Source organism: Choloepus didactylus, chromosome X (genome assembly GCF_015220235.1).
Source record: "Choloepus didactylus isolate mChoDid1 chromosome X, mChoDid1.pri, whole genome shotgun sequence".
NCBI lineage: Eukaryota > Metazoa > Chordata > Mammalia > Pilosa > Megalonychidae > Choloepus > Choloepus didactylus.
The window spans coordinates 44,255,330-44,268,983 of record NC_051334.1 but is presented as its reverse complement, the minus strand read 5'-3'; the positions used below and the strand labels follow the sequence as shown (position 1 = coordinate 44,268,983).

General features: G+C 39.6%; 1 protein-coding gene across 1 annotated transcript in view; it reads left to right on the top strand.

Moving 5' to 3' along the window:
- Window positions 1–11,571, top strand: part of MAOB (monoamine oxidase B) — a 116,479-nt gene extending 104,908 nt beyond the window's left edge. The window contains exons 11-15 of the mRNA XM_037822090.1: window positions 1,610–1,667; window positions 4,424–4,521; window positions 8,784–8,895; window positions 9,471–9,533; window positions 10,564–11,571. Coding sequence (XP_037678018.1) covers window positions 1,610–1,667; window positions 4,424–4,521; window positions 8,784–8,895; window positions 9,471–9,533; window positions 10,564–10,716 — 484 coding nt within the window. The 3' untranslated portion in view covers window positions 10,717–11,571. The remainder of the gene's footprint in view (window positions 1–1,609; window positions 1,668–4,423; window positions 4,522–8,783; window positions 8,896–9,470; window positions 9,534–10,563) is intronic.
- The last annotated feature ends 2,083 nt before the right edge of the window (window positions 11,572–13,654 follow it).

The following is a 13,654-nucleotide window of genomic DNA, read 5'->3' as shown; positions in this document are numbered from 1 at the left end:
AATAATTAGAATCCTGTTGTATAAAAGCACAGTGCTGATTACTTAAGAACCAAGTATTCAAATTAATGTTCATTCAGTTTGTGTATAAGGCACCATACCACAAGCTATGGAAAATACAAAAATGTATACAACCCAGGGGCTGAAAATATATTTGAGGAATGGATAACCAGGTGCACATATTGTTGTATTGTAGGATAGTCTGCAGAACGTGCTACATGAGTGGTGTGTAATAATTACTAATTATAGGTAAAGAGGGGTTAATTTTTCTGGAGGTGGCCATTTTTGTTTTTGGTTTTGTTTTTTTCTGGCAGTTCGTGTTTACCACTGCCAATTATTCCCACACCATCACTGATAATGGATTTACCAACTACAAGTCTCCTAAATTATATTATGACTCATTCCTTCTCCCTCCTTTAGTGTGCCACTCCATGACCATTGCCACCTCTGTGCTAAGCCAGGACTATGGGGGTCAGAGCGGGCCACTCACTTACAAATGTCCCCCATAGAATATAAGATTCATGAAGGTAGGACGTTTTGTCCAGTTGGTTCACTGCTGGATCTCCAGCACTGGGAGCAGTGCCTGGAACATAGTAGGCACTCAATAATTTTTTGTCAAATGAATGAATGAATGATGATTACTTTCAACTCATATCTGCAAAATCTATTGCATCAAAAATCGTTTTGATGGAGGTCAGGCACCACTTATGATATAACTTTGAGCATCACTGCTCCCTGCTTAGAACAATGGAGTGTTAGGGTAGCCACTTAGATCAGGGGTACATCACCTGGGTAAGTCATTTGCAGTTACATGCCTCCATATCTGATTTAGGGAGCTAAGAGCATAGAGAGAGAGTTTTCTCTCTCTCGATCTCATAGAGGTGCCAAGAGGAAGAATTATAGCCAGTAGTTTACTTCTAAGGAGAAAAAGAATCACTTTGGAGGTGTCTTTAGCTTATTCAGTCTCTTAGATGCGCTAACTTAGGTTTTAGCAGATGGGTAGGAAAATTCTATAGTGACTGCAGTGCTCCACTTCCTTTCAACAAGAGTTTCCTCATCACAGGCAACCTCTTCTCTCTAATTGGGCTGCCATTTCATTATTAGAAAGTCACACCTCACAGGATATCTTGAGGTCTGTGTTTCCTCTCAGTGTGGCAGTCTAATCTACTTTCTAGAAAGACTAATCTGCAAAATATATTTCTTGAAGGGTAAGAATAAATGAAAGCCATGGATTTGTCATTTTCAGATTTTATACTATAGCAAAATTTTAAGTTTTTATGTAGCAAATTTATCATTTTTTTTCACCATGACTTCTGGATGGTTTATCATGCTTAGGAAGGGCTTTCTCATTCCAAGATTATTACAAAAAAAATTCACCCAATTTCCCATTGCCCTTGTGGTTTCATCTATTTTGTGTAAATTTTTTATCCTTCTGGAACCTATTTTCTTTAATAATGTTTGTGGCCTTATAGATTTAATACATTTGAAAGAGAACAAAATGCCTGGTTTTAAAAAATTAAAATGAAATGTCAAGTAGAAATAATGGCTCACAGAGTCTTTTTATATGAAGGGCTGGGCACTTCTTTTTTCACTTTTTTTTTCTTTTAAATAGGTTGAAGAAACTTTGTGAGCTCTATGCAAAAGTTCTGGGATCCCAAGAAGCTCTGCAAGTGAGGCTGATTCCCTACACTTTCCTAACAGAGAGATCTTGCTTTGCCGTCCAGGGTCTGTCAGGGATAGGTCTATGCATGCCAGGCCCTAGAGCTCAAGTTTTCCCTTAATAGCTTTGTGGAGAGATCTGCACAGGACTGGTCAATTTATAAGCCATCTCAGAGAGGGTGGGCCCCAGGTGTGCTGGTGGTGGGTCAGGGATCAATCCTGCAACACTGCTGTATCTTAGACAGTGTTCCCACTGTTCTCAAATTCAGGGATCTTCGTGGAGCAGGGGATTGGCCACTATGCATTCAGTTCTGTCAGGAAATAAAAGGGGGTAGTTTCTGTTACCTGCAGTGAGATCCTAGATCCTAGCAGCCAGGGCAGGGATGAGAAAGAAACTTCCTTTTCTCTGTTGGTGTGGTAAAAAGACCAGAGTCTCTTCCATGTACATAAACTGACATAAGCAGCTCCTAACACCCTCTTCAACTCCCACTGTCTCACAGGTAAAAATAGGATGACCAACTCCCCTTCTATACATCTCCCTTTTTGCCTTGTTTTACCATTGAAAGTTAGGGTGCAGGAAAGGCACACATTGGCTGAGATGAGCTCTGTCAGCTGAGTATCTTAGACACCTTTGGAAGTAGCCTGTGGACTGTGATCATATTAAACAAGTAATGCCCTTACGTGGTTAAAGGTAAGATGGGAAGGAAATGTTAGGGAGCTGGTAGTGGTAGGCAGGCCAAGCCAGGACTTCTTTCTTGGGGCCTTTGGTGAAACGGCCAGAGGGCCCAGTGTACTCACAAGCAATAGCAAAAACCACCTTCCTCATCAATATTAAAGTGGTGAATTAGTGTTCTTGTTACAGTCAACAGATTGCTGGGTTTTTATTGTTTCAACATGGATTGTATCACCTTTTGAAAATGATTATTAAATATAGCTTTCCATGAACCATTTGAAGACAGTGGAGTCCAATGTACAAATGAGCAGTTGAAGCGTGAGAAAACTCTAATAAGGAGACTGAGAATGTTTAACGTGTTAAACCTCTTAAACCCAAATCTCTGCACCAAAATCTAGTTGAGCAGCTACATGGATTAGTCCTATTAATTTAACAATTGTCTTGGTCAACTTTGAAGTGGCTTGCTTTTTCCTGGTCAAGTTGTTATGGGGTTTGAATTTGTCATTTTGTCAAATTCAAAAAAAAAAGATTTTTCCCCCTTTGCAAATGTTCTATGCTTGCTATAGGTGAAACATGCTCTTGAAGTCCCTTGGACTTCTTTCTCAGCAAATACACAGGAACAATTAATTGATTAATTTGGAGAGAAATGTAATATAAATGAGAAATGCATTCCATTTCATATATTGCTTTCATATACCAGTTAGCAATTTTAAATATAGGCATAGCCTCTTGGCTTTTTTCTTCATTGTAGGATGAGTGAAGTAACAAAAACAAAAATATATGCACGCTAAAAAAAATCACTTAAAATTATTATTTTATCGGTTTAAAAACATTGTTCAAGGTATTTCACCTGCATAGATGCCCAAGCTGCTTTTGAAGTTTAGTTTTGAACCCTCTCAAGCTAAGGCAATTTATAATTGAGGTTCCTCCAACAACCTGTAACATGGTTGTTTGGTGAACCTCAAATAGAGCAGAAAGCAGTTATCTCAGATTTCCAAAAAAGTTGATCATTTTTAATTTAAGAAAGTTCCTTTTTTGGGGAATAGGGATGATTAATTCTTGATGATAAAAAGGAGCTAGTCCTGTCCTTGTTTGCTCTTGTAATGGAGAGGGGCACTTGCTTTACTCTTGCATTGGTATCTGGTATAATTGCTGGTAGCAAGAAAAGATAAAGGATAAAGTAAAACTTTTCTTCTGATGGGCTGGAAGCAGCTAGAGAAGGATGCTCACAAGATGGTTGTAGCCCTCAGATGCAAAGCACTGAGGGCTGGTGCATGATACTTGGTATCACTACAAGAGGCCTGGAACCACTTATACCCCACAGGCAGGGCCTTACACTTTGTAAATAGAATGTGTTACAAATGACTTATCAAGTTCAGATACGTGATTGCAATTTTTTTAAACAAAACATTTTTTTAAACCCTATTTGTAAACAAACATTTATCTCTTAAAACTTGCTATGTTTGCTTTATCTTTTCAAACTAATGCATAATGATAAAAGCTGATTTTTAGTTATTTTAATAAACAGTTTGCAAAACATCAGCTGATGTTTGCCTATTCATGGCAAAAACACTAGTTATGTCCAAGTACCACTACCAACAGAAGTGCATGCCTCCCACAAAAACATTAATTTGTCTGTCCATGCTTCCCTTAACAAAGCTCACGTCCATGAAAAACATGAATCGGGTAACCCTTTTTTTTCACAGGCATGTGTTTCTGCTTTTTCCTGATCCTACCACTCCAGTAAGCATAAATCCTTCTTAAAACTTGTCTTGAAACCATTAGGCACTAAAAATTTCTTAATAGGTAAAACCAATTTAAAAATAGAAATAGACAACTATAGTTTATGAAAGGTACCTAACATATGAATGAACCAAGTAAGAATACCTTCAAAAGTCAGAATTTCTTAGGAGTTTATTACCAAGAACATTTACCTGCTCAAAGACATATCTTTAAAAGCACCAGGAAAACAAGGCTCTATTTCAGAAATAAATTGGTTCTCCAATAAGAAGCCTATTGGACTGTGTTTGATTTATTTTAGACTAAGTAGCTTTCTTTGAGTCTCCTTCAAGCTTTTACCACTCTTTCCTGCAGCCGGTGCATTATGAAGAGAAGAACTGGTGTGAGGAGCAGTACTCGGGAGGCTGCTACACGGCCTACTTCCCCCCTGGGATCATGACTCAATACGGAAGGTAGAGTATAAGTGTGTTAAGCCGTAACAAATTCCATGAACCTGATTTCAAACTCTAAATAGGTTCACATAGGTCTTCTCTTCTCCCGTTTCTTGTAAATAGAAACAAAACAAAACGACACAATTTCCTTTGAACTTTGTGATTCTTGTGAATTCAATCATTATAATTCTGCTTCATGGTAGTGCCTTTTCTTCTTAATTCCTATGAAGGAACTATCCCAATCAGTATAACCAAAGAATGATGTGAATTTAGATGGAGGGTTCACTTATATTGTCGGAAGAAGTGTCTTTAGCCTGAGTTTAGAATTCAGTAAAATTTCCTTAAATGGTATTGTAAAAGTGCCAGTTGGGTATGGCATTATAGAAACTAAATGTGTTCTAGACTGAGAGTGAAGAGACTGGGGTTCCAGTTCAGACTCTACCAATAACCAACTTTTTCATCCTGGATGGGTCACTTCTCCCCTCTGAACCTCACTTTCCTTAGCAGGTGTATGAGAAAGTACAAGATGGTATACTATGGACAATAAGCAGTATGCTAACAAGAGGATGAGTTATCTTTTAACATCTTTATTGAGATACAATTCACATTACTAACATTACCTTTAGTATGCAGTTCAATGGCTCTTCATATTTATGGCTTTGTGCACCCATGTATTAGTTATTGATGTTTAGTGAGTTGTATTTGATGATAACAAGTTATGAATTAATGACAGAGCAGTAATTATTTTGACAATTTTAGTAATAATAAACCAAACAATAATTTAATACCGAGAGTTCAATCTAAACAAAATAGAAAATTTGGAATAATAAGTGAAAGGCTGATGAAAGAATGCCATAAAAGAAAGAATGAGTAAATATAAATGTTTAATCTATCTGTCCATGAAAACTGGTTGAAGAAGGATTAAAACCCACTTATCAGAAGGCACAGCATGACTTTGTTTAGCACTTTCCTCCTCTTCCTGAAGATGGAAAACTATCATCCAAGAGAGCATTCTGGAGCCAAAGGGCACTATTAAGTTAATTTTCAGATATGCTGAGTGTAGAATTTGTCAATAGTAATTGTTTCATTCAGCATTTATTGGTTAAGTGCCAACCATTTGCCAAGCACTGGGCTGAAAATGTAAGATACCAAGAAAAACCTTCCCTGCTCTGAAGGAGTTGATAGTACTGGGGTCAGGGTAGGGATGGGGAGAGGGCAGAATATCAAATATTAACTCTAACATACTGCAGTAACTATTCTAAGAGGGATATAAAAGTACCATGTGGAAACAGGGAGACATGGACGAGCCTTACTTGGAGAATCTGTGAAGGATACATAATGCAGATACCACCCAAGGCAAAAAAAAGGCTATTGGGGAATGCACTCTAGGCAGATGGAATGGTATGAGCAAATGCTTGGAAAAAAGTTCATGGAATGTTGGGAAAAGCTCTGCATGGCTGGTACTGGGGATAGATTTCTGACCATGAAGCGGCAGTTTTGTGCTCTATCCCCTAAGGGGTGTCAGGAAAAGGCCTCCTGAGGAGAGGGGGTCCCAAAAAGGACACTCACCCTCACTGGCCTGATCCTGAGTACATTAGGGAAAGAAGATAAATCCCATCGCATGATGCATTGGTGGTGACACAATAGCATCCTCTTTCTTCTTTATACTTTCCCAGGGACATGCATCAGGCTTCATATGACTATCTGCAATTTGTAGCATAGAAACTAAGGCACAGCATGTTATAGAAGCATAACCCTCAGCCTGAGCATGGACTACTTGCCCTTCCCTTGAATCTTCAGCTCCATGTATTTGGGAAACTGCAAAGAGTTTCGTTTCCATGGCCTTGACGGTCCACAGTAAATGTTCTACTTCAGATGAAAGACAGAGGGCAGTATCAAGGGTGCAACTTTAGTGAAGCAATGAATGCACATTCCTTAAGGAATTTTACTTTTAGATATAGTGAAAAACTGCAGTGATTAAGCAGTTAAAAAACATCAGGGCTTGTTTTCTTCCACCAAACCACAAGAAAGATACATGGAAATATCCATTTGGTGAATATATATTGTCAGTTTATTCACCTGCAAAAGAAAGGGCAGGGATTTTCCTCATCTAGGTGTTGGACTTCACCCCCTATCCCCCAAAGGAAGAACATTTCTACTTGATGAGTGGAGGGAAAATATCTTTTTGTCTGTTTGAAATTAATTCTTGGTTTTTGCATTCCTATTGTTAGCATGATTAGTTCATTAAGCCTTTGTTCTGTCTTCTAATATTTAATTCTAGGGTTTGGCCAGGCCTCTTAGAGGTTTCCAATTTTGAGTTAGTTCCTTTGGTTTGAAAAAAAGTTAACATGCAGTGAAAAGCAGCATTGTTTCATGAACACAGAGAAGACAAATCTACTTTCTCTTGCAGGAAGCCCTATCTGAATACCCTTGTGCTCTCCAGCCCATGATGACTATGGATAATTCCAGATTGTTCCATGTATTATTGTCAGCATCCTAATATCCTATAATATCTTCTTTTCAATTTCCTCCATTTTTTCTTAATGGCTGCAGTAAGGGTAGGTTAAGGAAAACCCATCAACTCAAGCCAGCACTTTTGGTTTTCTGACCAAAGGCCTGGTGGTTCACAGTGTTAACTAATATGAAATGTGGATATTAGCTCTGGACATCACTTATCTGAAATAAGGCAAACCAGTGATAGGATGAATAAGGACATGTTGATGGTGGTTCACTTGTGATATGTTTGTCAGAATAATGACAAACTGCCGCTCTTGGACGCCAAGTGCTGTGACAGCTCTGTCCCTTTCTGTAGTAGGGAGACTTTCACTTTGTGTTAACTGGTTATATGATGATATGCCAGGCAAAGCCTCTAGGATTAAAACACAGGTCTTGACATCTGGTAGTCGTGGTCCAAATCCTGGCTCTGCTATTTTCTAGCATAGTGACTCTTGTCAAGTCACATTTCTTTGAGCCTAAGTTTCCTTGTGTGTAAAATGGATACTGATATTAGCTATGACATGGAATTCTTATAAGATTAAAGAAATAATGCAATATAGGGAGGAAATATAACAAGGTGGTGAAGACTGTAAACTCTGGAGCCATACTGCCTGAGTTCAAAACTACCAGCTCTGCCACTTATCAGCTGTGAACTAGAGTAGTTTTGCTTTGTCTTTTTTGCTGGCTAGGTTCAGGAATCAAACTCTGAGACTAAGTTTAGCATGCAGAATATTTATTAGGGAGTGCCCTTGGGATCCACACCAGGGTAAGGGAAGGGCAGGAAACAGGAATGGGCAGAGGGAGAAATTGGGCTGTAATGCAGTTCCAATGAAAGCTTCAGCTGACCCTGCAGGGAACTCTGGAGTTGGGATGGCCCTTCAGAGTTGTCCCAAATTGGGATGAGATTTTGGGTCTTTATATGCCCGTGATAATCAGTCACTGGTTACAACTGCTGCCAGAAGGAGGTACACCTTGGGTGAAACAGTTTTCCTCAGTGGAGACATCAGAAGGGATGTTTTGGCAGCACTCTCAGTCACTCAGAATAAGGCCTTCAGTTTTGAAGGGCCATCTGAATAGTGCATCACAGTGCCTACCACTCTCTCTGTACCTCCATATTCTCATTTGCAAAATTGGGGTAATAATAGTACTGTTCTCAGAGGGTTGTTGTGAGGATTAAAGTATTGGAAGGGTGCTTGGCACCAAGTAAATATTGATTGTTATAATTTAATGCAGTCAAACTCTTAGCATTGGTAGAAGGTAAATGCTCAAGTACAGGTAGTTACAGAGCACAGTCAAAATCACAGACTTGTTAAATGTTACTTATGGAAAAGGGCTTAGAAATCATTGAAGTCTGCCCTTTAAGGGGTGGGGAAGTAGCAGTTCAGTGAAAGGAAGTGACTTGCCAAGTTCATTGGTAGAATAACCAGGCCTGTATTTGGTGACACACGTCAACTTGCCCAGAACTGGTGAGCCACCAATGGAGCCATATATGGCCAGGCTCATAAAGTTCCTCGATTTCATGTATGTGGAGCAAAAACATATTTTAGTTCCATCAATGTCAGTCCCTTTACCTGTAAACTCTTAGTGCAGGAGTGGAGTTTCTATTTTTGTCCATGACAAGGTTCATGCAAGAGCTGGAGGAACCTTATGAACATTATTCCAAAATTCCCAATGTAGTCCCTGATGTTTAGAATCTGAGGAAACCAACCAACCTTGGTCTTCGTGGGAAAGGCTCTTCTCTGGCTTTCTGAGACCAACCACTTTTATTTCTTTGCTTTTGTTTCAAGGGTTTTACGCCAGCCAGTGGGCAGGATTTACTTTGCAGGCACCGAGACTGCCACGCACTGGAGTGGCTATATGGAAGGGGCTGTGGAGGCTGGGGAGAGAGCGGCTCGAGAGGTAAGGCCCAAGGTCACAGGCTGTGGAGAAAGAGGCAGCTCATGGGCCTGACAAGCAGGTCAAAGATGTCTGAGATCCTGGGAGTCAACTTCCCAGTAACCCTTGTCTAAACTATAAACCACCATTTTAACGGTAGTCTCAGGTGAACACCTTAACCCAAAAGTAATAACTGAAATATCTAACTTGTCATTCAAGGTAAAAAGAGCCCATTGGCCAAAAGATACACATAACTGTACTTGAGAGATAACCTGGGTCTAATATTATAGAACCAAACATGTGTCTATTAGGACTCAGAATTCGTCGATATACTTCCTGATAATTCTGCTGATCTCATCCCTAAAATGGCATGTTGAAAACTATTATAGTTTACAGTGAGCCTAATGGTTGGAACCTCTTATACTATAAATGAAGACCTTTGGGAGCCTCGTAAAGATTGAATGGACTGCTCTGGCTTTTACCCTGATGATTTTGATGGTTATCCCCAGAGACATTCAGTTAGTCCTTTATTTAAAGAACAGATTAGGGAAAAGATAGTGTCACTTTTTTCTATTTGCCAAGATGCTCTTTCATTTCAGATCCTGCATGCCATGGGGAAGATCCCAGAGGATGAAATCTGGCAGTCAGAACCAGAGTCTGGGGTATGTTCCATTTTATTTTAATGAATTTAAATCTCCTTCATCTAAAAAAATTGTTTGGAATAAGAACATGTTTGTATATATTCACGTACCTTTTCCTAAATGATTCAACCCATGAATGCTTAAAGAGGTACCATGGGTTAGTAAAGAGATAAGAGATTTAGAAGACCTTTGATACATTCAGTGTTAATACATCCATTGTAGATTATTAAGAAAATTTTTTTTTTATTATTTTGTAGAGGGAGACATGTCTCAGAGAGTTTCAGATATATTAAGAACTCAATCAATGTCTATTGAATAAATCTCTAACCTGGGTATTATCAACAGGGGATAGGAAATGAAAGGAGCATATGTCAGTATCCTTTGTCCAGGGGGCAAAGGGATGGAGTTAAGTGGAGTATATTTAGATTAAAACTGGGTTTCAATATATTTACTGCTTTTGTAATAGAACTTCTGGAAGTTTTCCTTGTAGAGGACAAGGTTCAAAAAAGGTCAAAATTAGTCCTTTATCCTGTTAAGTGTGAAGTTGAAGACAATAGCCCACCCCTCCAAAGTCATTTCCTTAGTGCTTCTGTCAGATGTAGGATTATGGGTTGTGTGGACCATAGATTCACACACCAAATATTTATTGAGGACCCACCTAATATTAACTATCGTGGCAAGGGTAGAGATGTGTTTTCACATACCTTAACATTTGGTGGGGAATCCATATGATAACCCCAAAGTGCAAATACGATGAAAAAGGCATACTGTGGGAGAATAGGGAAAAAGGGAGCTATCCTGGTTTGGAGACCCAGGAAAGGATCCCTAAGGAAACAAGGCTTAAATTGAGACTTGAAAGATGAGTCAGAATTAGTCAAGTAAAAGTCCCAATGAAGAATAGGAAGTGAGTGTTACAAGCAGAGTGAACATTTTGTTGGATGGCCTAGAGAGTGCCAAGAGTGGATCATGTTTGGAGAATTGCAGGAAATACAGACCTGGGGAAAAGTTGGATATAAGCTTTGTACTAACGCCAAATGTTTTCTGAACCTAGGATGTCCCTGCACGGCCCATTACCATGACCTTCCTGGAGAGACATTTACCCTCTGTGCCTGGCCTGCTGAGGCTGATTGGATTGACAACTATCTTTTCAGCAACTGCTCTTGGCTTCTTGGCCCACAAAAGGGGGCTACTTGTGCGCCTCTGAAGACAGGGTCTCTGTAACCACACACTCTTCTTATGCTCTTTAGTGTGTGCATTTGGGGAAGGGGTTGCAATAAAGGTCCACAAAAACACAAAGAATGGGAGTGAGATGGGGAGCATGAAGATAAGTCAGACTCCTGACCACAGGAAACACATGATCACTTTCTCTATTTTGGCTTTTGGCTATCATCCTTTAGCTGGTTTAGCACGAACTCTGTCTCACCAATTGCCAACTTTACTGCCCCTGGAATCTTTACAGTGTTTAAACAGGCTTGCTTAAGGTCCTTGCTGCCCCACAACACACCTTGCCCCTGCACAAATAACTAGTTTTTTTCTCATTTCTGTGGCTTTGTGCTTGTTCTTCCTCTTGTCTGTAATAAATATCCTCATCTTCCTTGCATTTTTCCTTAGAATCTTGGATTGTTATAGCTGGGAGACCATAGAGACCATCTAGTCCATGCCTTCCACTTTAGAGTTGAGCATGCTGAAGTCGAGAGAGGTAGGACTTAGTTGCCCAAGTTCCATAATAAGCCACTGATATTGTGGGGACTAGAACACAGGTCTGGCACTTTTCCCACCTCCCAGGATGTGTCCCCCAGCCACTCTCCTCCATTCCCTGCCCTAGTCGCTGATGGTCTATTCCCATATGGGTCTACTCTACACTAAGTTGTTTTGTACTACTCAGATGTTACCCAGTATATATCTTTAAGTCTTACTGTCTTGTGCAGTGTGTCTCCAGCTGATTTTATTTTTTTTGAGTGTAGAAATCTCATCCTTTCTTGCTTTTGTATCCTTTAGTATATCTAGATACAAAGGTCAGTACACATTGGCTGATTAAAAATAAAGTTGATTGACCAGATGCTTGCTGTGTTTTTTAGGGGGTGGGGGATAATGACTTTCAAGGTTTTGACTGATCAAATCAAGATCCAGTAGTAGGCATATAAATGTGGCTTGAACACATTTAGTCAAAACTTCCTTAAAGCCCAGATGATACATGAATTGTGGTTGTGTGATTCATCGTGGGCCATTGTGTGTGAGCCCTTGGTGAATGATTTCTAATGATATGGTAAGGATGCTAAAAGATACAGCTTCTTACTTTCACCCTCTAAAAGCTGTCAAAATAATTGACATTTTAATAAGCAAGCTGCTTAAACTATTATGATAATTATAATATTTCAGTTGACCTTTCATATTTCTTATCAGTACAAAGCTTTTTACTAGGTACACTCATTAATTTAAAACTACACTTTCACAGTCCATTAAATCCTATTTCAACTGTTTTTAAAATGAGGTCATCATTTCAAAGTCCTCATACCTCTTGACTGCAAAGGTCAGTTTTTAATCAAGAAGTATTTTAAATCCATAAATGACCATTCTCAAACTCTCCTTTGGAAAATGAATCTTATTATTCTTAGCATAAGTAAAAGTCTTTAAGTCCCCCAGGATTAATAATAATAGAGAGTTTCTGATTTTACAATGACATTTTACAATGAATTTATAGGAACTTTAGAGACTAAATGAGCAGATAAAAGAGTCCACTAAGACTTTGCAATCATTTTGATTTTTGAATCTCTCTAAAGACACAATGTGTTGGCATAGGGGTATTTTCTTGAGCATGCTTTCCTCAAAAAATGGTCCCCCCAAAAGTCATCATATACCAGCTCTAAAGCATCCATTAAAAGTCAATTAAGGCATTACTTTCTCTAGGAATTTCCCTGACCACTCATCCTCCAACTGGGCGAGGTGCCTCTTTTCTGTGCCCTCCCAGTGCCACATACATAAACCTGTGTTCTTGCACTTACCACATGATATTGCAATTATGACAGCATGTTAAATTGCATGTTTTGACCGAAGTGTCAAGATACAATACGTATCAGTTATCAAAGTGAGTCCTGAGGCAGGCATAATTGGAAAACTTCAAAGGAAAGACCTGAAAGCCAATTTCTTCTCTGTTGAGACCCCTCACCAGTTTCAAGGGTATAAAAAAAAGAGCAGATGTTTTTGAAAGGGTAGATTAGTGAGGACGTCTCTTTAGGGAGAGCTCCCTTGTTGCGTGTCCAACCCACCTCAAAGGGGAAGGATGGGGGTGCTACCTTCTCATCCTAAATCTAGTAAGAGTGGCTTCAAGAAGACCCCTTCAAAAGCTTGACATTCTCCTGAGAAATCTGAAGTACTGGATCTTGCTTGAGATGGCTTTGAGCAAAGTGTGAGGGATCCCACAAAGAACACCAGAAAACAGACGCTGAATGGGGATCAGAATCGATCAGCCAGAGGAGAGGGTAAAGAGAGGCCTATGTTGGGTAGTCAATTTCAGAAGGGCCAACACAAGAGTCTCAGAAAACCCACAAAAGTGCACACACAAGAAAGAGTCTGTTCTCATAAAAGCCAGGCTCAGAGCATAAAAAACTATCTTACAACAGGATCAGTCGAGTAAGAACGTGTGGTAACTCCCTTTCCCTCCTCCCTTTCCAAGCCCAACCCATGAAGTAGTAGAACCCACAGCTGGCATGCTAAGCAAGGAGGAGAAGGACAGGAAACTTAACCACGTGCTCCCGGAGGAAGGCAGTACAGCCCCTGAAGCTGACGCTAACTGGGAGAGGGGAGAAAATTTAATTATAAATTGAGTTCAAAGATTTGATTATTCCACAGCATTGACCCTTCAAATGACTGAATTGTGATTGTGGGTTGTGTCTTAAAGAAACTGCACTGTTATTTATAAGTGTTCAGAAGAGTCACAGACTCACCAGGGTTTTCAAGCACAGGCAGGAGGAAAGCTTTCCTCACTGAACAGGTTTAAAGGACCTGGGTAGGATGGAAAATAAAGTTGCAGTTTCTTCCCATTCAAGACACTGGTGTTATTCTCACTCATTCCTAAAGGCAGAGATTGTTTACTATTCATCTTTCCATCCTCAGAGTCTCTTTTGGTACCTAAGTCATCATAG